The sequence below is a fragment of the Orycteropus afer genome, unplaced genomic scaffold, assembly GCF_000298275.1.
Source record: "Orycteropus afer afer isolate SDZICR_OR568_19922 unplaced genomic scaffold, OryAfe1.0 scaffold00014, whole genome shotgun sequence".
Lineage (NCBI taxonomy): Eukaryota > Metazoa > Chordata > Mammalia > Tubulidentata > Orycteropodidae > Orycteropus > Orycteropus afer.
The window spans coordinates 16,620,447-16,644,906 of record NW_006921601.1 but is presented as its reverse complement, the minus strand read 5'-3'; the positions used below and the strand labels follow the sequence as shown (position 1 = coordinate 16,644,906).

Genomic DNA, 24,460 nt, shown 5'->3' with positions numbered 1-24,460 from the left:
ACATGACCCGGGCCTGGGAAGTTCTTCTGGGCATCTGTATACAGGCCTGAGTGTTTCAATGAAAGCTCCCTTTCTTTTTACTGGGTCTATTTTCTCCTGACATCATAAAGGCCAAGAAAGAGAATGGGCCGCTGTGTCCTGACCCTGTGCTTGGTTTTGGGTCCAGTTCTAGTCCCATCTTCTCAAGAAAGCTCTCACCTCCTCCACCAAAACATGACAGCCAGAGTCATAGATGAGCATGACTGCTGCCCCTGGAATGAGGGCCCATTCCCAACCTTGAGCCAGGGACAGAGTTGAGTTCCCTGAACCCTCAGCTATGGCACGTTACTATGCATGTGGGAGGGGGATCCCAGAGAAGGAGCCAGAATGAGCAGGTGTGGCCCCTTCTGGTTGCTTTGTGTGCCTCTGCCCACCATTCAATGCTCCGCACATACCAGCTTGTCACCACCCTTAATGCCCCCCATGCACACGTACACACACACCGTGGGCCAGCTGGAGCAAAGAGTGGGGGTGGCAAAGGTGGTCCAGCCAGCCCTGGTCCCCAGGCCTCAGGACCACTGACAGGCACAGTCAGTGGGCTCTTGTACTGTGTAGGGCACCCAGGTGGCATTGGTGGCGCAGAAGAGCTGCACAGAGCGCCTCTGCAGGCCCACTTCACGGCAGCACTTGCAGAAACGGGCGTAGGCATTGATGTTGTAGTTGTAGATGCTGGCGGATGGGCACCTTCCATCACAGGACACTAGGTTCACCTGGAGGTGGGCAGGCCAGTGAGGCAGCCTGTGGAACTCTCACTTCCCACAGCTTCCTCCACCCCAGCTTTGGCCACCTTCCCCTCATCCCCACCATGATGCGGTGCCACTCACAGGGGTGTTGCTCCTGCAGTCATTCTTGCGGATGGTCATGCGGATGGTCACCTTCTTGCAGGAGCGTCCATCCTCCTTACCTGGGGGGACAGGGTGGATGATGAGCTCCCTTGGGGCAGCAGGATGGGCCAGATTGGGGTAGTTAGTGTCATGCTGGAGGGTCCTTCTTCCAGCGTTAGTGCCCGTGCATGAGTGCCCTGCCCCATGAGGGGAATGCCTTTTAACCCACATGCCCTGGAAGGAGGTGGAGTCAGGGAAGGTAAAAACAGAGCATCATGAGCAAGTGAGGCAGAGGAAGAGGCCTGGGATGGCAGGTAGGGCCAGCCTTGGGGACTCTGTGCTAGGGAAGAGAAGGATTTGGGGATGGGGCAGGCTGTCATCCTGCTCCAGCCCCAACACCTCTAAGCCCTGTTGCTGACCCTGGGCATGTTGTCACTCCTCTTGGGCTTCAGTTCTCCTACTCTGAGAAGGCTTCTAGTATGAAGATTCTGCAGTTTCACTGAATGGAAAACCAGTGCCCAGTACAATGCTTGCACATAGCAGGCTCTCTCAGTTACCACATCTATCAACTGGGGCCAGGGTTTTATCTGTCTCACAGAGTTGTTAACCTCTTGACCCAAAGTTGACTCCAACTCATTGTGACCCTATATGTGTCAGAGTAAACTGTGCTCCATAGGGTTTCCAGTGGCTGATTTTTTTGGGAAGTAGATGCCAGACCTTTCTTGAGAGGCTCCTCTGGATAGACCCAAATCTCAAACTTTCTGGTTAGCAGCTATGAGTGTTAACCATTTACACAATCCAGGAACTCAGAGCTGTTATCAGAATGGAAACCAATGAGTCTGCAGTTTCCTCTGTGTGGCTGGCACTTCCCAACCCATACGTAGCTCACTCATACCCTCATCTCCTCCTGCTCTTTGCTCTAATGTCTCCTTAGTGAGGCCTTTCCTGATGCCCTTCTTGAAATTGCTACTCTCTCTCTCCACCCAGTGCTCCCTCCCTGTCTCCTCCCCTACTTTATTTTATCCAGTCACTATCACCATCCTATCAGAGGGACAGTTATAACCACGTGGTTGAAGGGTAAGCTTTAGAGCCCCTCTTTTGCACATGTTCCTTTCACAGTTTGCTGTGATTTCTTTTCTCATTCTAAATAAATATTCACTTTCCCACCTATATTTGGATTTGCAATTATATGCTCTTTTTCTTAATTAGGGTATTCCCAGATTGCTTAAGCTCCAGGCACCCCCAAACTTGATGCATCCATCCTAGTATGTATTTGTTACTCTGTCTTCTCCTATTCAATTGTAAGCTCCATTAAGACTGAGGTATTTGTCTGCCTTGTTTATTTCTGTTTCTATGTGCCTACGATAGTGCCTGGCACATAACTGGTGTTCAGTAAATATTTGCCAGGTGCATGGACTCTGTAACCCCAGGGTGTCCACTGGAAATGGTGTGGAGTCCTTTCTTCTGGTCTCTAGGCCTTACTTCAAAGATTTCCTACCAGCCTGGCTGGAGGACTCCTGGCCAGAGCTGTGTCCACTTTGTCCTCCTCTCTACTCCCAGGAGGCTCCCTGTGGGCCCTGGACCATAACAGGCTAAGTCACCAGAGGGAGCAAGGAGGTGGCAGCATTGGGGCCAGCAGGTGGGCTCCAGGTGAGCGAGCACCACTAAAGCATACACATGCAAGCCCAAGGGAGGCGGCTCACTACTCAGCATGCAAGGTTGGCTGACTGGCCTTTGACAGAGGCAGGAAACAGGGGCACCACCCTCCCCTTCCCCCAGAGCTCAGGGCCACCTAGCAGAAGGCACATTGTTGGAAATAGCAACGCAGCTGCCCACCTCCAGACCCGTGGGCTTCTGAGAGGAGTACCTGGGCGGCAGTGGACACTAACCCCTGGAGGAGAGGCAGGGCTAACGGGGACCATGGGAAAGAGAGTCCCCAGGGAACCTGGGGAGAGGGGACATGGGTCACAAGTCACATGGGAGCACCTAAGAAATTCAAGGAACATAAAGTGGGCACATGATGCTCTGAGCTCAGCTTTCTTGCAGGGTGTGATAGGGACATAAAAGGGCCCCAAATTCTACAGTCCTTCTAGGAAGGGGTCTGATGGCTCTAAGGGGCATGTGGGAAAGGTCCTACAGCTGCCTGGGTTGTGCCTGAATGTGTGGTTAGGGGCTGTAGGCTCTAGGTGTGCAGGGACCCAGGAGCCAGGATGTAAGGACAGAGACAGAGCTCTCACTCTAACTCAGTCAGTATCTCTAAGACCGCAGGAAGTAATTCATGCAGGAGGTATCTTGTCTGGGGGTCTTGGCAGGGGCAGGAGGAAGCAGAGTGGCTGGTGATCTACTGACCTCCTAAGCCCAACATGCTCTGTCTCTGACAAGAAGCAGAGTCTTATGTTGGGATGAGGGCATGAGTGTGGCCTGTGCCCACCTGCACATTCATGCCAGTATCTGAGCCTTGTAGCAGGTGTTATCCCTTATCTACCCCTGAAGAGCCACCATCATAGATGCCAGGCCAGTAAGATGACCCTCTGAACCCTGGCATGACACCCTATACCCCACTAGAGCCCATCAGCCCTGGCTTTGACTATGCACACTCACATGTCCGACAGCACCCTTCCAAGGAAGGCACTACTGAGCCCCCAACCTAGAAGAAAAGGAGAGGGAAATGGGTAGGGAGTACCTTGGTCCAGGTGCCAAGATCTCAGCAAAGAGGCAAAAAGAATCCAAGAGTCCTGTTTCTTGCTCCCATGGTGCTGAAGGGCAGGAGCTCGAGGCTCTGCTGTCCATCAGTCCCTGGGCAGACAGCGGATGGGCCCTGGGCTGGCCATGGGAAATTCAGAGGGGGCTCACCTCACTGGCTGGGACAACTGGCACTGTGCCTGCCTGTGGCCCCCAGTGTGGGTTGAGATAGTGCAGGACCTCTCTTCTTTTCTGTGGTAGCTCTCCACATGTCCTTCACTGCCTACCCCACTGCCATTAGTGCTTCCCTGCCCTAAGGAGGGGTCTAAGGGTCAGAAGCCTGGGCTCTACCTCAGCTCTGCATAAGTCACCTTTTCCTCTGGGCTTAGTTTTTCTATCTCTAAAATGGAGACACTTAGCCCTTACAACGCTCCTCTACTATGAAACAGATAAATAATAGATGTGACATTCTTCGTAAATAAGTGTGTGAGAGAGAGAGAGAGAGAGAGAGGGAGAGAGAGAGAGAGGTTCTGAGTATGTGTGTGTATGATTTTTTGAAATATGTGTGTGAACATGTACGTATGCTCATGTGTGACTGTGGGTCTCAGTATGTGATTTTCTAAGCATGTCTGTGAGAGTGTGTGCATATATGTGTGATTTGTATGTGAACATGTGACTGTATATATGAATATTCTTGGGTGTGTGTGTATATTTGTTTTCTAAGTAAGAGTCAGAAATTGCCCATGTCCAATATTAATTGCAGGAACCTTAATAATTCAATGCCAATCCCCAACCCTCTAAGACATCTTCTTTGAGGTGTACACCCAACAGATCATCACAGAACTGGACTGTGACATCTGTGTGCATATGTGTGCAAAGGTGTGCCTGTATGCCTGCTTCAGTATGACCATGCACAGTATGTCTGCTAGCACACTTAGTGTGCAAAAGTCCCTGTGGGGAGTATGATGTGTGTTGGTGTGACAGACTACCTGCGCTGGTGTGTATCTGAGCATGCCTAGACATATTACAGTGTATGGATGAGTGCCCTCTAGCATGTGGTCATGGAATGTGTGCAGACTGGGATATGATGTGCTCAGAGCAAAAATGCATGGATAGATGTGTGGGTTGTGGGTGGTGATGGGGCACAGGCTCCAAAGAACCCCTCTTTCTACCTCCCTGCATGCAGGAATTCTCCTTCCCCAGGAAGAAAGTCAGTGACCCTGCCTAAAACCATATGGCAGGAGGAAGAGGTAGGCCCGGACCTTGATGCACTCGGTCTCGTTGAGTGGTGGGCAGCTGATGGGAGAGCGGACAAGCACGGCGCCCAGGGGAGTGTTGCTGCAGTGGTGGCGGGCGCAGTCTGCGATCCAGGATGCCCCAGGCTGGAGGGCACAGAGGTGGATGATAGTCTCCATGGATAATCTGAGTGAACCAAAGGGTACAGCTCCGAAGGCAGGTGCAGTCCAGGACCTGGCACTGCCCAGAGCCCCATCTGTTCCCAGCCCTGACACAGGTGCCAGAGAGGGCCCTGGTCGTGGATGTGCATAACTCCCTGAAGCCTCAATTTTGCCTTCTGGGACACCTTCCCAGGTCAGGGCTGCTTACCAAGAACAGGGAGGTGGTACCATTGGGGAAGGTGAAGAGGCAGGACACGTTCCTGCAGGAGCCGCAGCAGGCTGCCAGGTCCCGTGGATGCTCATATTCCTGGTTCTGCAGCACAGGGTGGATTGAGGTGGTCTTCAGCCACATGCCCACCTAGTCCCTCTGCTCTCCTGCCTATTCCACTGTCTGCTTGTCTCAGAGCTCAGATCCCAGAGAAAGCCCCCCCCCCCCCGTAGGTGCTTGGGAAGAGGACCCTCCAGCCTTTTATCTCAAGCAGGTAGGATGTCCTGCTAGCCCTTTAGCCCCATTACTGCTGCTGCTGCACCCAGCCCCAGGGACAAAAAGCATTATTGCCCCGAGAGAAAGCATTTCTAGTGATTGAAGTCACCAACTTTGGTTGCAGAAGATCTCAATCTGAGTCCTATTTCATGAGGGACTTTTGACAATAGACTGAACCTCTCTAAACTTCAGCTTTCTCATCTGCAAAAATGGGAGTAATTCTAACCCCATTTATTCTTTCATTCAGCTAATATTCATTGAGTCTTTAGAACAAGCTAGTCACTATAGTAGGTACTGTGAATGTCGAATTGCTCAAAAAATTGGTCAACAACACAAATACACAAACTGAAAGGATAAGGAATGTGCAAGGTGTTGAGTAGATGCTTAGCAACCATGTGCTCCTGTCAAGTACTCACTCTTTCCAGGTCTTAAACCTGTGTCTTCACCCTTGCTATCTCTTTCCTGGCCTCTCCCAGCCCAACCCCTTTTCTAGAACTTTTTACTGAGATCTCTGAGGTTCCCTCTGATGCCCACTCCCTAGACTTGTCTTGGAAGCTTGGGGGCAAGGGAGGTCCCTGGCTGAGCCCTCTGATCCCTGGAGAACACAGAGCCTTTCAGGAGAGCCCACCCTCACCCCACCCCCTATCCCATGCTGCACCCTACCGCCTCACAGTGGATGTCACACAGCACGGAGGTGGTGTTGATCTGGTAGAAGCTGGTGAGGGGGTCGAGCACATCAGTGCAGCGAGAGGTGTGGCACACACCGTCTGCTGAGAGCTCCACCACTGTCTGGCCTGGCTGCATCACCCCCAGCTCGCGGCTCAGACACACAGGGGCTTTCACTGGACAGGTATGCAGGGCAGCAAATCACCAGGAGCCTGGCCACTACACCCACCCCAGTCTGCTGGCTCCACTTTTGGCTTAGTGGCCCTACTCACCGCACTCATACTTAGCGCAGCCACACACGTTCTCCACGCTGTGCATGAACTCCTCGTCCAGCTGGGACTTCTCCCACTGGGTGAAGTAGAGGAAGTCAGGATCCCAGTGAGGAGGCCTGACCCCACCCTCAGGAGCAGTCTGCCACCTAGGCCCCTGTCTATGTCAGTCACCAGTGGGCAGAGAAGGGGCTAGCAGGGCTGTGGGCCCTTGGCACCCTGTGAGCTCAGTCATTCTCTTGCCAAGGAAGGAGACAATGGGAAAATGCCCAGTGTGACTTTAGAGCCTCCCCGCTGGGGAACACACCCTGATGTCCTCTCCCAGGGCTTTAGGCCTCTCCTTGCATCCTGAGCACCCGCTGGCCGCATCAGTGAGGGCACTGTGTGGCTATGGGCCTGGAGGCACACTTGACTAACACCTCTTCCCCTCCTTCTTCACAGTTACAGGAAGAAGAGGGGGGTGAGGGATGGGACAGAACAAGAGAAAATGTGTATCATGTCTGTGTGTGTGTAGGGGGTATGTATAAGCCAGAAAATGATATAAGCTTAACTTTGCAATTTCTTAAAGTATTTTTACTTAAGTGCTCAGCTGCTAACCAAAAGGACCATAGTTCAAACCCACTAGCTGCTCTGTGGGAGAAAAGAGCTGTCGATCTGCTCCCATAAAGATTACAGCCTAAAGGACCCTATGGGGCAGTTTTACTCTGTAATACAGGGTTGCTATGAGTCTAAATCGACTCAACAGCACCCAACAACAACAAGAGGGGTCATGTAGCTTAGTGGTTAAGGGCATGGTGTTGAATCCGATTTCCTGGTTTCAAATCTTGGCTCCGTAATTTACTAGCTTCATGATCTTAACCTGAACTTCCTTGTCTGTATATCTGAGGTTATCATAGAATCAACCTCATAGGATTGTCATGAGAATTAATGCGAGTATACACTTAAAGGGCTTAGAAATGTTCCTGGCATGTAGTTAGCTCTAAATAAACATCAGCTACCACCATGATTACTAGCTTCACCATCTTCATCACTATCAGCACCACTATCGTATCATCATCATTACCATTTTAAGGATTACCACCATCATCCTCATTGTACTTAATCCTTACCACAACTCTGAAGTATGATCATGCCCACTTTATAGATGAGGACACTGTGCTCAGAAAGTCAGTGAGGGCTCTTTGCACTGATTAAGGAAATAGGGTCTCTGGGGAAGGGGCAGGCTGGAAAGGAAAGGTTGGGAGCAGCAGGATTTCCATACCAGATGGCACTGGGGCACCAGGATTTTGTCGCAGTCACACTCTGAAAAACAGGAGGAGCCAGGACCCACCTCAACAGAGATATACAGGGGGAGGTTCCGTGGGTCTCCCACACCCCTCACTACAGGTGCAGCCCCTTCTTTGGCACAGACCCTGCCCCAGCCTGGGCTGAGGGAGAGAGGAGAAGCCAAAATCTTAGCCTTCCTCCAACCCTGAGTAGGAGCTGCAGCGTCCCTGGTTGGCTGGTGGATGGAGCAGTGATGGGTCTTAAGCACCAAGCACCTCACCCAGGAGCAGGGTGAGGACAAACAGGCAGACCAATCAGTCACAAGTTTCCTTTTGCCATCTGGGATTTATCTCGCCCTTCCTCCGTGGCCCTTTTAGAACAGATGTGGGCTTCTCCAGGAATAAACATGGCAAAGATGAAATGTCTAACCAACTGAACTTCCCAACTACATGCTTCAGCAAGGTCAGCATTGCTACTCCAAGTCTTTAACTATGAGCAGGTCCAGTTCTTACATGTGCTGAGGCACCACTAACTGACACAATGGACACACCAGCTCTAGCTTCAAGGAGCAAGAGCTGAAGGTAAGTGTGGCAGTTGAATACTCTTCTGTCACTCATGCAGGCAACAAATAGTTTTAAGGGCCTACTCTATACTGAGCTTTGTTCTGTGCTTTGAAGATACAATGATGAATAAAACAGACTAAAACCCGTGCCTTCAGGAATTTATAATCTAGTAAGCAATGGAAAAAGATGAGCAAGGTGTCCAGATGCAAAACAGATTTTCTCACCTTTTTTAAATAACATTTTTATACAGAACTCACGGGCTTCATTATTAATCACTGATGCTCCCATCAGCTTCCCAAAAGAGTTTGAGGTGAATTTTAGCAAAAATTCTGTTTGCTATCAGACAACTGCAATAAAGACTTTTTAAAGAAGGAAAAACCATTTTGGAACAAGGAACTTTCTCTTGTCCTTCTTTTACCCTTGGAAGAAAAGGATGTGGGAATACTCAGCACTTGGAGAGTAGAAGCACTGGAAGGAAGGCAATTTGGTGCCTTACCTCTGGTGTTTCTGGAAGGGGTTGAATCTATGTGACAGTGGTGGGGCCTGGTTCCCTACCCACTCCCATCCCTCCACGGCAGCAGGGGCACAGCCCGGATCTCCAGCCTTTTTGAGGGAAGTGTTCCTATCCAAGGACTTACCACAAGATTTGTATGGGCAGCACCGGTCTGGGCTCCACACTTCCACCAGGGTTGTGCCCAGGCCACACTGCACTTGAGGGCAACGGAAGCTCTCACACACTAGGAAGGAGGGGAGGCAGGAGACATATCAGCCTGAGACCCCTTGTAGGGTGACTCCTCAGAAATGCAACATGGGCTAAGAAGGAGTACTGCCCAGCTCCTCCTCAAAAACCCAAACCAGTTGCTGGCAAGTCAACTCTGACTCATGATAACCCAATATATGTCAGAGTAGAACTATGCTCCACTGGTTAAGTTTTTGCAAGTAGATCTTCTGAGATGTCTTTGGGTGCACTTGAACTTCTACCCTCTCAGCAGCTGAGTGTGTTAACTGTTTGCACCAACTGGTCCCTTCTTAGGTTCCCCCAAAGCCCCCAGACACCATCTGTGGCTGGAGTTCAGAAGAGGAGTCCGGGCTATCCCAGTGTCCCTGCAGAACTACTTCAGGAGATCTGAGTTCACCTATGAGGCATTAACAATACAATGTCAGAACCTTAAACTCACTAAACTGGGACTCCCTCCCCTAGATCCCATGTCACCCTGTCCGTGGTCAGACAATGAGCCAGTGACCAGGGTAAGTGCTGCTGACAGGGAATGCACTCCATAGGGCAACTTGAGTTTTCATACCCTGTGGAAACATTATCATTTGTAGTCAACCCTGAGCCAGCCCTGCTTCAGCTGATGCTACATTCTAGGGCTCACGTGCCCTTTTGTCTATACTTCAGGCTGACTTCTCTTAGTTTAGGATTACTCTGTCATTCTCATTTATCAAGAGACAAACACAAGGGGTGAGGGAATTCTCTGGGCACAACTTTTTGGTGGTAAGGGGAAGTACAAGGGTTGGCACCCCAGGTGAGGGGCTTGAAAACTAAAATGTACTAATAAAATTATTAGCACTGGCAAGGGTTATTGATTGGTGTTTCAAAAAAAGGATGTGGCAAGTGGAGGGAAGCTGGACATTTGTATAGGGTCAAAGTAACAGGTTACCTTCTGATCGAAAGAGGAAAAATGTAAACATAAGAAGGAGAGATCTGACTGTCATCACCCTAAAATAGGGCCAACATTAAAATCAGTGTCCCAGGGCCATCTGGTATACAGACACTGCTCCTTCCCACTCTTTTTCTTTTCCTGTCCATCCCCTACCTGGAGACCCTAACACTATCTGGGTCTGAACCTGATATGATGATGTTCTATGAAGCTCATGTACTGGCTAGCCAAATATTTTGACTTGAATCCACCAAGCCTAACTTCCAGTTTACAGGAAACACAGGGTACAGAGAAATAATCTCAACAGCTCCTAGAGGAGGCAACTAACAAATACAGAGATGAGATCATACACCACAACCTCTACAATTTGGAGTTATGAAGAAAGAAGGACCAGTGCTAAATTTAAAGAGATTTAAGAGACATAATTTTGATGTGTGGTTCTAAATTGGATCCTGGATTGGACAAGGTATTAGAGATGATTTGAAAATTTATTAACATTGAAAGGTGAAGATCATTAACTGAAAATAGGTTGAAAGAGAGCATGTACACACACGTATATAAAGGCATACACACTATCTGGAAGGATATGTACTAAAGTGTTAGCAATGGAATATCTAGGAGGTGAGGAAGATAGTATTTTCATTTTTATATTGTATACGATACTTCTATAATATGCATTGTCATGGATTGAATTGTGTCCCCACAAAATATGTGTCAACTTGGTTGGGCCAAGATTCTCAGTGGTTTGGCAGTTATGCAATGATATAACCATCCCCCATGATGTGACTGGGAACTCTGGTAGCATAGTGCCTAAGGCACTTGACTGTTAACCAGAAGGCTGGTGGTTCAAACCCACCAGCCACTCCTCGGAAGGAAGATTGGGCAATCTATTTCTGTAGAGATACTGCCTTGGAAACCCAAGGAGGGGTGGCTATGAGTTGGGTCTGACTCGATGGCACATAACAACAACAACAACAACATGACGTGACTGGATGTGATCAGTCAATCAGTTGTAAGGGGATTCGGGTGGGATGCAACACCCTTACTCAGGTCACAGCCCTGATCTGACAAAAGGGGAGTTCCCCTGGGGTATGACCTACATCATCTTTTATCTTACAAGAGACAAAAGGAGAGAGAAATGAGCAGAGAAAGAAGAGGCAGAAGCAGAGCACAACCCAGGGTCTCTGTGTTGAGAACCTCCTAGATTCAGGAGAAGAGTTATACTAAAACACATGAAGATTTTCAAGGAATGCCAGGCCCACAGATGTTGAAAAGAGACAATGACCTTCTCCCAGAGCTGACAGAGAGAGAAAGCTTTCCACGATAGCTGTTGTCCTGACTGCAGACTTCTAACCTCCTAAATGGTGAGAGAATAAATTTGTTTGTTAAAACTATCCATTTGTGATATTTCTGTTATAGCAGCACTATATGACTAAGGCATTCATATATTGCTTTTGTGATAATAAAAATATAATAAAGACTGGGAGAAGATAATAATATCAAAACCAAAAATGGTTAGCAGTCAAATGCCATAGGTACTATACCACCTGAGCTCCTTACTAATATCAATAGCCTCCATTTATTGTGCCAAGAGCTGTTAAGTACTTGTCTATGTTATCTCTAATCTTCAAGGTAGGTATTGTTATTATCTTTTTACAAATGAGGGGCCATGGCTCAGAGAGTTAGTAACTTGCCCCAAGTCATACAGGTAGTAAATGATGGAACTGGGACTCAAAACCACAACTGGCTGACCCTGTGGCCTGTACTCATTCTACTCTACAGAGCTACATTTTGAGGAAACATGGAAGAAAACATGAAGAAGAGAGGGAGGTAGAGAGGAAGGAGCATAGGTGAAGAGAGAAGCAGAGAGAGGAGGAAGGATAATGAACCTCTGTTCAGAAAAGCTTTGTAAACACTTTGTGACAAAGTGGCCACTGAGACTCCAGGTGGAACTGATTGGCAGAGGTGCCCAGGCCATTTGGGGAATTGTCTATAGGAGTCTACAAGGAGGGGACAGTGAACCTCTTTATGAAGTCTCAGAGCCATTTATACCATAATCCGGACCCTCCACTGTCCAACTCCTTGGCCTAATTTTTCATGGGGGCCTGGTTCAACATGGCTGCTCTGTGCTTCAGAGAACAGCATCTGTGGCCCCCTCTCACTTCTTGTTCAGCTCCCATTGGTCCTGAGAGTGAGCATATGAAAGTCCACAGAACTCCTTCCCATCATGGCCCTTTAAGAGCCCAGCCACAACTCACCACACTGGTACAGAGGGCAGCACAGCTCCGTGGTGTTCCTGTCCACGGTGAGCGCCTCCCCTTCCTGACACTCAGGGATCGGATCTGGACAGTCACCACAGGCTAAGGGGGAAAAGGGGTCACTGCTATCACAAGTAGTCCTCCTCATGGAGGGCTTAGTACAGAGCAGGTTGCTGGGGTGGGGTGAGGCTCCTCAATGACTCACGTGTGACAGGAGCTAAATTAGTGCTGGCATTTCATGGTCTTATGTGACCTGTCCTACGGCAGAACCTAGAAGTTCTCCCTCATATCCACCCAAAGACTCACAATGCCCAAGCACCCATCTCTGCATGCGCAGTAATCTAAGGGGGTAAAGGGTTCAGTTTCCTCTTCCTCCTACACTAGAAAGAAATGATCTCACTCTTCTCCAGATACCTGCCCCATCTGAAGACCCTTACCCTTGCCTCCTAGCAGCCCAAAGAAGCAAGGATGAGGAAGGGGGTGGCTGTGATCTAGATAGCCTGTTGCCTAAGGCAGGCATGGGAAAGGGCTGGCTGCTGGATGTGTTTACCCACCACAGAAGTAGGACATGCAGCATGAGTCCCCCAGGTGGCCAGCAATCAGGATCTGGTCCTGGCGACAACTGGGGATCAGCACCACCTCACACAGGTCTGGGTCACATTCTAGGGTAAAACATAGAATTTAGGGGCTGGGAGCAGAGCCTACTATCTTTGACCCTTCCCTGGCTCTGCCCTAATCTCCACTCAGAACCAGTCCACAGAGCTGCCTCCCTCCCCTCTCCTAGGTTCTCTCCCCAGGCCCTGCTCTAGGCTCCCCAAGGTGGCAGCCCATCCACCATCCTGGGGTGAATGAACTGCAGGGCTTACCACACCACCCCAGATGGCATCCCACTCTCTCCACCCCAGGTCTCTCACCACAGCTGTAGCTGGGGCAGCAGGAATCCTCCTGGAAGCGGGTAAGGAGTCGGTGTCCTGGGCGGCAGGTTGGAGCGAGACCCTCACACAGAGTCTGGTTACACACTGGCCCAAGGGCCACAGGGCCTGTCACTTGGAGGCTAGGATGGCTCCAGGCCTCCTGCATTGCTAGACACCTGGCTCTCATTACTCTTTTAGCCCCCTAGAACCCATACTCCAGTAAGGGTTATACAGAGGGTCTAGAAAAGAACAGAAGAGCTAGTATTTATGGTACTACATGCTGTCTTAAATCAGTGTTAACTTATTTGATTCTTATAACCCAAAAGGTAGGTACTATTTTTATCCTCAGGAGTTCTGGTAGCGTAGTGCCTAAGGCTAACCAGAAGGCTGGTGGTTCAAACCCACCAACCACTCCTCGGAAGGAAGATGGGTCAATCTACTTCCATAGTGATACTGCCTCGGAAACCCAAGGAGGGGTCGCTATGAGTCAGGTCTGTCTCGACGGCACATAACAACAACAACAATTATTATCCTCATGTTATAAGTAAATCAACTTAGACTCAGAGGCTATTCAATGATTTGCCAGAGGTCATACAGCTAAAACATGGTGGAATAAGTGTCAACCCATGTATCTACCCCAGCATCCATGCCTTTAACTACTCCCCCATATTGACCCATGTCATGGATAGAATTGTGTGCTCCCCCCCACCCCCCAATATGTGTCAACTTGGCTGGGCCATGATTCTCAGTGGTATGGCAGTTATATAATGATGTCATCATCCCCCATGATGTGGTATGATACAATCAGCTAATCAGTTGTAAGGGGATTAGGGTGGGATGCAACACCCTTACTCAGGCCATAGCCCTATCTGATACCAGGGGAGTTTCCCTGGGGTGTGGCCTTTTATTTTACAAGAGACAAAAGGAGAGAAAAGTGAGCAGAGAAGGAGGGACCTCAGTACCACCAAGAAAGAAGAGTGGGAAGTAGAGAAAATCCTTTGGACTTGGAGTCCCTGCACTGAGAACCTCCTACTGATGCCAAGACACATGGATATCTCAAAGGAACACTGGGCCCACAGATGTTGAAAGGAAGGAGACAAGGACCTTCCCCAAGAGCCAACAGAGAGAAAAAGCCTTCCCCTAGAGCTGGGCCCTGATTGTGAATTTGTAGACTCCTGAACTGTGAGGAAATAAATTTCTGTTTGTTAAAGCTATATGTCATGGATTATTCTGTGTCTCCTCAAAATATGTGTCAACATGGCTAGGCCATGATTCCCTGTGTTATATAATTATCCTCCAATTTTGTGATCTAATGTAATTATCTTCCATTAGGTGATCTGATGTAATTATCCTATATGTTGTAAATCCTAACCTGTATGATATTAATGAGGAGCTCTGGTAGCTCAGTGCCTAAGGCACTTGACTGCTAACCAGAAAGCTGGCAGTTCAAACCCACCAGCCACTCCTCGGAGGGAAGACAGGGCAATCTACTTCCGTAGTGATACTGCCTCAGAAACTCAAGGACAGGTTGCTATGAGTTGGATCCAACTAGATAGCAGTGGGTTTGGTTTTTTGGTTTCGTATGTACAATCTACAGGGTACAATTTACAGGATTAGATTGTACCTTGAGTCAATTTCTTTTAAGCTACAAAAGAGATTAAACAAATGAGCAGAAATCAAGGGACCTACTACCACCAAGAAAGAAGAGCTGGAAGTGGCCTATACACTTTGGACTCATGGTCCATATGCTGAGAACCTTCTAGACCCAGGGGAAGATCGATATTAAGACACATGGAAATCTCCAAGGAATGCTGGCCTCCCAGATATTAAAGGGAGAAAAAGGTCTTCCCTTAGACCCAGGAGACAGAGAGAGAGAAAGCCTTCCCCCAGAGCGGGTGCTCTGAATTTGGATTGCTAATCTCCTAACCTGTGAGAGAATAAATTTCTGTTTGTTAAAGCCATCCACTTGTGGTATTTCTATTATAGCAGTACTAGATGCTTAAGACAACTTGAAACCCACAGCTCCTGCTGCCCAGACCAGGGTTCCCCACTTCCCACAATCCACGCCCCACAAAAGGATTTCCCAAACCTCGTCTCATCCATTAAGTCAGTGGGCAAGGCTGGAGTCCATAACTCCATTTTACAGTTGAGGCTCAGGGTTGTAAAAGAACTCACCACAAACAGCCCCCAGGCAGCAGGGATCCTCGGTGGGCTGGAGCAGGGCCACCTCCCCAAAGCGTGGGCAGCTCTCAGGGCGGGGCCCAGGGCAGTCTGGGTCCACAGAAACGATGGTATCTGGAGCTTGGCACTGGTGCTGGCAGCAGCCACTGAGTGAGCTGTTCCAGGTCTCCCCCAAGGCTCGTGGCACCCCTGCACTATCAGTGCAGGCTGCATGGGTGGCAAGAAGGGCAGAAGACTGAGGAAGGTGGGAAGACCCAGACTGCCTCATGCCAGGCTAGACCCTCTCTGTGATATAGACCACTCTCAAAGCAAACCCAAAAGGACAGCATATGAGCCTTGGCCATGGGCACAGGAGAGCATAAGAAACCCTAGAGCGAGGCCAGCTTTGGGGAGCCCAGCCCCAGGGAGGGAGGAACCTACCACATTTCTCCTCTGGGATGCAAAGTGCAGAGTGGCGCCGGTGCAAGATGGTGCCCTCAGAGCAGACGCAGCCCTCGCCCAGCACCTGGCACTGCTCTGGGTCCAATGGGCCCAAAATCCCATCCTGGCAGGTTTTGGGGGGCTCACAGGCCAGCACACATGCCTGGTATGTGGAGTCGCTGGAGCACAGGAAGGCTGCAGGGGTACAGCAGGCACCAGGGCTGGCTCAGAACCCAGCCAGGGCTCCCTCCAAGGGTCAAGAAAGCAGGAAGGGGTGTGGAGAGGCTCAGAGCATCATTTGTGCCTCACACAAGAGACCACATCAATTGAGGATTTGGGCATCATTGCCTCCTTCCTCTGGATCTAGGAGTCAGCAAAGTGGGCCAAAATCCAACTGCTGCTTGTTTTTGTAAATAAAGTTTTATTGGCGCAAAGTCATGCTCACTTGCTTATGTATTGTCTCCCTCTGCTTTTGCTCTATAGTGGCAGAGTTGAGTAGTTGTGACAGAGATTATATGGCTTGAAAAGTTTCAAATATATACTATGTGGCCTTAAATTTTTTTTTTTCCAACTTGTCCTCTAGATTAGTGCTTTTAAAATTTTCTTGATTGCAAAAATTATATTTTACATTGTGATCCAATACAGACATGCATGTAGAACAGCAATCTTCAAATCTGATCACAAAAGGATCACTCAGGAGCTTTTAAAAGACTGTTACAAATAGGAATATACCTGTGATCATATATAAGTTTGGCAGATGATATTCCTATACACTTATTTGTGCTATAAAAATGTCCATATAAATAATAGCACTATAACATGAGAGACTGTTAAGATAACTTCTTAGCCACAACCAAGCATATTGAAGGAGTAAGTTGCTGGGCCTGTGAGCTCAGGACCATGGTCATAGGAAATACCAGGCTCAATTGGCACAGTATATTATACAAAACCATTGTTTTATATCCTACTTTGGCAAATGGCAACTGGGGTCTTCAAAGCTTGTGAGCAGTCATCTAAGATGCAACTATTGCTCTCTTCTCATCCAGAGCAAAGAGTGAAAAGAATTAAAAAATGCATGGAAACAATTAGTCCAAGGGACCAATGGACCATGGGAAAGTCAGCTCACATGACCCTGAAACCAGAATTAGATGGTTCCTGTTACCAATGGCAACTACTCTGAAAGGAATCAAAATTGGAGATATTGGATAGAATGGGAGAAAAATGTGAAACAAAACTCAAAATCATAAAAAAGACCAGAATTACTTGTCAATTAGAGACTGGTGAACCCCCTGAGACAATGGTCCTGAGTCACCTTTCAGGCCTGGAACTGAACTCACTAGAGTGGCTTAACTCTCAGCCAAACATTAGGCAGGCCTAAAATAGCTGAACACAAGGGAGATGCACACCTTAGAACAATTAGCCACGGAGGTCAGAAGGGCAGCATTTGCCTAGGGCAAAAGCTAGGGAGGCAGAAAGGCATAGGTAAGAAGGACACAGGGAAAGGGTAACCACAGTGAGGAAGTGGGAAGAGAGCTGTTACATTGTGGGGATTGTAATCAGTCTCAAAAAACAAAATGTGTATGAACCGTTGAACAGAAAACTAATCTGCTCTCTAAAATTTCACCCAAATCACAATAAAAAGTTTTTTTTTTTTTTTTTTTTAAAAAAAAAGACTGTTCCCAGGACCCCAGCCCAGATCCATGGGATCAAGATCTTTGGTTGTGGGGGCCAAGTATTAATACTTTTGAAAGCTCCCAGGGTGATTTCAAAGGGTAGCCAGGATGGAGAACCACTGACAATACTGAAACAAAAACTTTTTCACATAATAACAGGTGACCTTTCTATGTGCAGTAAACTAGTATGTTCTATTTTATTCTAACACACTTTTAAAATGCTGGTGCTGACCCCAAAACTTGATTTCATGGCTCACTGATGAGTCAGGATTCGCAGTTTAAAAAATATTACTCTGGATGGATGGTTTTCATCTTTTGTCTGTCACACTGTAGGTGTGCTCTTCCTGTGAGCTGTTTCCAGCCTTTCTGGATTTGTCCACCTTTAAAAATCAAACTACTCAAGCCCATTCCACCCCTGCCTAATCCATGAATGCAAATCTAACTGAGGGAAGGGGGTGAGGTGGACCTGACTCCCATCCTCCAGCAACCATGAAAGAGATCAAAGAAGAGAAAGATTAGCAAAAATTAAGAAAGAAGAACTAAGATTTACTGAGTGTTAACCAGGTGATGGCTATGTGTCAGGCACTCTGGACACATCACCCATTATCTTCTAAACAACCCTAAACCAAAAACCAAACTGTCTGCCGTGGAGTAGAATCCAACTCATAGCAACCCTTCCTTGGGTTTCCAAGGTGGTATCTCTACGGAAGTAGATTGCCCAGTCTTCCTTCCAAGGAGTGGCTGGTGGGTTTGAACCACCAGCCTTCTGGTTAGCAGTCAAGTGCCTTAGGCACCATGCCACCAGAGCTCCTTCCAATTGACTCTGGAGGGAACTATTTATTGTTGTCCCATTTCACAGGTGAGGCAAAAAGACCCAGAGAAATGAAATAATTAAAGAACAACTAAATAATATTTAATTTATTAATATAAATTATAATAAAATTTAGTTATTTATAATTTTATTAATAAAATATTTATAACCTAATTAATATTAATGAATGAATCACTAAATCTGTGAAAACCCAGACTTGATCTGAAGTCTGTGAGCCTTTTTCCACTCTACCAGGGAGAGAGAATCCCAGAAGCAACGGAGGAGACCCCTCTGCCACCCCCACCACACTCACGGCAGTAGTCGGAGCGCCGCCACTCGATGCACACGTGGAACTTGTGGCACATAGCCACGTACACAGTCAGAGCCACGCAGGGCTGCTGCACGTACTTGGTGTCCCGGATCCACAGCTCACAGAAGGACTCCGGGGAGACCTGGGCGATGGATCAGGCAGTGCTGTCCCACCCCAGGGCCCAGCTCCTCCCGGCCCTGCCCAGAGGTAACAACAAGCCTGCGCAGGCTCCCAATCTAGTCCCGAGCTCAGCACCTCTGCGAGCTCACCCAGATCAACGCCTTCCTGCCTTGACCACTGGCCCCTGTTTAGATAGGTCCTGCCATATCCAGCCCTGGAGGTCTCCCCAACTCTAGACCCAGTGGGCACGTACAAAGCGGTGACATGCGCTGAAGGTGCGATTGGACACCATGCGCAGGCAGGGTGAGCAGTCAGCCGTGGCGCAGCTGTCAGGGCGGAAGCGGGTCTGGCCCACCGAAGTCAGGGAGCTGGGCACCTGCCAGCTGTCCAGAAAGGGAGCAGGGTCCTCGGCCCCACCTATCACAGAGCCATCCTCCAGGGTTAGGTCATTAGCTGCATCTCCATCACAGATACCTGAAAGGGGCAGGATTGTCCCAATAGTCACAATGATCACCACCGCTCCCAGGCCCCCGTGCTCACCCTGTGTACTCCTCACAGCAATTCATTGATGATGGTATTAGTATCATCCCAATTTTACAGATGAGGAAAATGTTGCACAGGGAAACTAGGAAACCTGCTATGTAAGAAAATATCTTTGTTCTTAGGGAAAGCACTGAGGGATAAAGGGACCCAGTCTATAACTTACTCTCAAATGGTTTAAAAATGCATATATATATACACACAACATACCTATACAAACACAATTTATATGTGTGTGGGTATGTATGTATGTATATTCATATATAACAGAAAAAGAAGCACAAATGGGGCAAAATGTAAACAATTGGTAAATCTGGGGTAAGATATATAGGAATTCCTTATACTAGTTTTGGAACTTCCAAGTTTGATATTGTATCAAAATAAAAAGTTACCTCAAAAAAATCTACTTTGTCAGATTGCAAGCTAGCCACATACCTGTTTCCTCTTCTTCCACTCAGCTAGCCTATTTTTCTCAGCTTCCCTTGCAACTGAATGAGACCATGCAACTGAGTCCTAGCCAATGGAATACGAGCAAAGGCACCACTACTAGGCCTGGACCATAATCACTTCCATGCATGATTCTCCATATTCTTTTCCTTCCTGTGGACTTAGAAGCTGTGTGTTGAAAATGGTAGAGCCATTTGGAAGGAGTCTGGGTCTCTGAATTATCGCTAACATTTTGGACTTCATAAATTATTGTGATGAGGCACTGAGATGGGGACAAGGTGAAGCATATTTGTTACAGCAATCAGCATTACCTTAACTGCTCTTCTGGCTTCATCTTACCTCACTGTCTACATTCTCCAGGCTCCACATGCACACTTCCCTGCCCATGGCTTTGCTTATGCTCCCTCTCCCTGAAATGCTTTCTCAGAAGCCCTTCCTTCAAGGAAGCACAGATCATGGATGCATCTATCCATGACCTTCCCAATTCTGGATGACAATCATTGGTTTGCAAGTCTGTGTGTCACAAAGGATTTAGCTCTCTGAGGGTAAGGACTGATTCTCATCAATCTTATCATTTCCCAAGATGCCTACCAATGTGTCCAGGACCTCAGAGGTTAGTTAAGATGGACAGAGATATAAATTAGCTGACATCTGTGCTGACACTGTCAACCACCTGTCTTGTCACCATAAAGCAAGATTTAATAAGAAACCCACAGATTTTATCAACCATCCCAATGGCCAGCTTTTGGGCTTTGGCTTTGAGTCCCTGAGGGGGTCACAAAAGTGTCTTATGGAAGAGTTGGCTCACTGGTTATTACTGATCACAGTATTCTTTGCCAGAAGGAAGATATGGTGTAAAAGGATGGTAGGTGGTGTGTGTGAGGAAAGGTATTTATGTAAGAATGGACACACCATGAAACTAGAATGTTGTCTGTTTATCCTCAATACATATAAATATGTCGCATAAATCAAAGAACGAACCAGGAGCAGACTTACACGTGTCATTGTATGTGTGTAGGATTATTTTGAGTGCAGGGACGTGTCAATGTGCACAATCAGTGAAGATTTATGGATAGAAGACATGGCACGTGTGTGTGTATGGGGGTGTGTATGTATATGTGTTTCTTTTTTCTTATTTCATTTATTCATGTATTTTTTTTCTCAGACTTACACGTGTATTTGATAAAAATAGATTTACAAGATTTTCTTGTGAGAGAAAATAGTAACCCCCTGCCCTACCTTTACCAACCCCCGATTTCTGCTCAGGAAGGCAACCGCTTCTGATGCCTTTTGCTTCTTCTGCGTTTGCCCCCCTATTTCTAAATAACATGTTTATACTGGTATTTCTTGCCTTTTTTTCAGATTTAGATGTTATCTGTTGACTTTCTACTATGGAAGTTTAGGCTGTTTGCTTAGTTTTCTATTCCCCTTACTACTTCAGCCTCAAATTCTCTGGTAAAAGAAATTTTCATTTCTTAATGCTTTCCAACACACTAGGTAACCCAAAAATTTCATCTTTTTCTAGACATTTCTCCTGAAGCTGCGTTCCTCCTGTCCTAAACTGCACAGCCATTGTCCCGGTCCCTCAGCCTTATTCCTGCTTGTGCTAGAACCGCCGTTTCACCAGTTCCATATCTTCCTCTGCAGTGTTCTGTGTTTCTGTGTCACCCATCATCACGGTCTTAGAATGCTCTGTGGGCGCCCAGGTGCTGTGTGCCTGCAAGTGCAGTCTATACCCCAGACTTCCTCTGTATACCTTTTTCCTACTAAAATACATCCAGTTCCCTTAGGTTGTGCTTTCTGCAATCATGCTATGGTTGGAAGAGCACCAGTCTGATGTGTTGTGTCAGCTCTGCTGTGTGGCCTTAGTTAAGCCACTTAACCGCTCTGAACCCCTTTCTTCTTCAGTTCAATGGAGATACTAATGCCCATCTCTCAAGGATATGTGATGACTGGAACAAGTGAGATAAGAATGTGCAAGTGCTTTGTGAAGTGCCCAGGCGCATGTAGACAGGAAGGATTATCTGGCATTAGGAGGCTATCAGGAAGCTGACAGACAATCCTGGCTGAGGTGACAACTGACCGAGGCCAGAGCCCTGTACTATCTCCCTGCTGACAGCTCCAGCACCAGAACACAAGACATTAGGCTTCCCTGCCCTGGCAGCCCTGCTAATCTTACCTTCTGGCCTGGCATCCTGTCCCAGCCTTCCCTGGGTAACCTGTGTCTGGAGGCAGAGGTGGACCTGGGAAGTGTCCCCTCCCCCCAGCTGGGTCCCATCTCACCACAGAGGCCATGGCCCTGGACCTTGCTGCCTTTGCTGGCCTCCAGGATCATGAGTCCCGAGCTGTGGAGCCACTGGATCTGGATGTGTGAGGGCGTCCGGATCACATACATGTGGCCTGTGTCCTCAATTCTGAACCCATACCTGCTCACAGGGGGCCACACAGGCTGCGAGTCCACAATCACCTGGAGGGGCAGGGTATGTGAGCACAGCTTGTCTATCTATCCATTCGACAAACATTTATTAGGTACCTGCTATGTGTCAGTTTCTGTTTCAGGCATATGTGGCCAAGACACAGTCCAAGATGAGATGAGAGAATTCTTCAAATATTTTTGTAAATACAAGCAGGTGGCAAGCTACACCTCAGTGCTCAAATAAACATAAATCCTGAGCCCTTCTAGTCACTCTCTGCTTTCCTTATTCTGCTCAGGTCATTTCCTCTGGGAGCTTTGCCTTCAATGCCTGGCCTCTGGCTTGAGCATCCCTTCTCTAGGAGCTCCCCATCCCTGTGCTGACCGTTGAGACAGAATCTATTTGTTCCTTCATCAAGGTCTTCAGTGGACTGTAAGTTTATCAACGGCAGACATTCTGTCTGCTTCACCTTTGAATCCTAAGTAGCTGCCCCTGGGCCTGACATAAGTTGGGGCTAAATCAGTTTATTAAATATAAATATTTAATTCATTTAAATTAAATTTATTTAAATTAAATATAACATCTACTACATATCGACAAGGTTAAATTTGGTTGTATCATGGATTATTAGTTCTACTCTGCAGAAACGTGAAATGAAAAGATAAGTATTTAAAAGTATTTCTAATGAGTTTATGCCCTCCCCCCAAAGAATCATTGTTTTAATCCCTTAGCAAATTATGCTGAACATGAACCTCTGTACTGGAGTATGGAGAGCCTAAGCCTAGTAGTCAAAAGACTTTGTGACCTAGGAAAAGTCCCTAGGTGATACAAATGTTAAGTGCTGGCCTTACTAACTGCAAGGTTGGTGGTTCAAACCCACCCAGATGCTCCTTGGAAGTACGACTTGGTGGTCTGCTTCCCACCACCTGGAAAACCCTACGGAGCGGAGTTCTACTCTGTACACATGGGTTCACGCTGAGTCACAGCAGACTCAAGGGCAACTAATGACAACAACATAACGACTTTACACCTTCCCCCAAAGAATCATTATGTTTTTTAGCCACTTTGCAAATTATCTGGAACTTGAACTACTATGTCGGAATACAGAGAGCCCTAGCTCAGGAGTCAGAAGACTTTGTGGCTTTGAGAGGAGCAAAGGGTACCCCACGCATGGGTGACACTATTGCTGTACTCTTCAGCCTCCTTGACAGAGGTGGACTTAATGTGAAGCTAATGAAGCTTACATTTCGGGGCTCCTCACTTGTATGTTGTTGTTGTTGTTATTTGCCATCGAGTCAGCCCCAACTCATAGCGACCCCTCCTTGGGTTTCTGAGACAGTATCACTACGGAAGTAGATTGCCTCATCTTCCTTCCGAGGAGTGGCTAGTGGGTTTGAACCACCAGCCTTCTGGTTAGCAGTCAAGTGCCTTAGGTACTATGTCACCAGAGTTCCTCTAGTAGGGTGGAAAGGCCCTAGTAGGGTGCTCACATGGCTATTTTAGTAAAAATTGCAAAAATTATAAATTATTTTAACCACAATAATGAAGGCCATTGTCTCTTGACACTGCAGCTTCCTTTCTGATGTACTGCCCCTCCTAGCTTAGTTCCTACTCTGGCATTAGAGTGGCCACCAGCATCCTAAATATATATTCAATTCTAATTAAAATAAGTTTTCCATAAGTTAATTTTGTATAAAGAAGCCCTGGTGGTACAGTGGTTAAGTGCTCAGCTGCTAACCAAAAGGTTGGCATTTTGAACCCATCTAGTAGGAGCTCTGGTAGCATAGTGCCTAAGGCACTTGACTGCTAACCAGAAGGCTGGCGGTTCTAACCCACCAGCCACTCCTCGGAAGGAAGGCTGGGCAATCCTACTTCTGTAGTGATACTGCCTCGGAAACCCAAGGAGGGGTCGCTATGAGTCGGGGCCAACTCGATGGCACATAACAACAACAACAAGTAGCTCTGTGGGAGAACAAGCAAGAACACCCTACAGGGTGGTTCTACTCCATCACAAGGGGTCTTTGTGAGTCAAAATCAACACAATGGTACCAATGAACATTTGGTATTGGAATCCCCTGGTGGTGTACACGATTAATGTGCTCACCTACTAACCATAAGATAGGAGATTCGAGTCCACTCAGAGGACCTCAAAAGAATGGTTCGGTGATCTACTTCTGAAAAACCAGCTGTTATGGATTGGATTGTGTTCCCCAAAAATATATGTTGTAATTCCTAACCTCTATGCCTGTGGTTTGGAGCTCTGGTAGCATACTGCCTAAGGCACTTGACTGCTAACTAGAAGGCTGGAGGTTCAAACCCACTAGCCACTCCTGGGAAGGAAGGTTGGGCAATCTACTTCCATAGTGATACTGCCTCGGAAATCCAAGGAGGGGTTGCTATGAGTTAGGTCTGACTCAAAGGCACATAACAACAACAACAATATGCCTGTGGTTAGAATCCCCTTTGGGAATGGGTTGTTTTTGTTATGTTAATGAGGCAGGATGAGTGTGGTAGTTAAGGT

The 24,460-nt window shown here is 47.6% G+C and overlaps 1 protein-coding gene across 1 annotated transcript in view; it reads right to left on the bottom strand.

Annotated features, from left to right (window-relative positions):
• Positions 1-548: 548 nt before the first annotated feature.
• Positions 549-24,460, bottom strand: part of OTOG (otogelin) — a 91,865-nt gene continuing 67,953 nt past the window's right edge. The window contains exons 40-56 of the mRNA XM_042782786.1: positions 21,809-21,992; positions 18,792-19,012; positions 18,422-18,560; positions 15,625-15,819; positions 15,199-15,411; positions 13,024-13,128; positions 12,664-12,771; positions 12,110-12,211; positions 8,829-8,927; positions 7,623-7,663; positions 6,365-6,440; positions 6,090-6,268; positions 5,151-5,255; positions 4,808-4,927; positions 3,465-3,510; positions 864-943; positions 549-749 (exon numbers count right to left, since the gene is read on the bottom strand). Coding sequence (XP_042638720.1) covers positions 549-749; positions 864-943; positions 3,465-3,510; positions 4,808-4,927; positions 5,151-5,255; positions 6,090-6,268; positions 6,365-6,440; positions 7,623-7,663; positions 8,829-8,927; positions 12,110-12,211; positions 12,664-12,771; positions 13,024-13,128; positions 15,199-15,411; positions 15,625-15,819; positions 18,422-18,560; positions 18,792-19,012; positions 21,809-21,992 — 2,214 coding nt within the window. The remainder of the gene's footprint in view (positions 750-863; positions 944-3,464; positions 3,511-4,807; positions 4,928-5,150; positions 5,256-6,089; positions 6,269-6,364; positions 6,441-7,622; positions 7,664-8,828; positions 8,928-12,109; positions 12,212-12,663; positions 12,772-13,023; positions 13,129-15,198; positions 15,412-15,624; positions 15,820-18,421; positions 18,561-18,791; positions 19,013-21,808; positions 21,993-24,460) is intronic.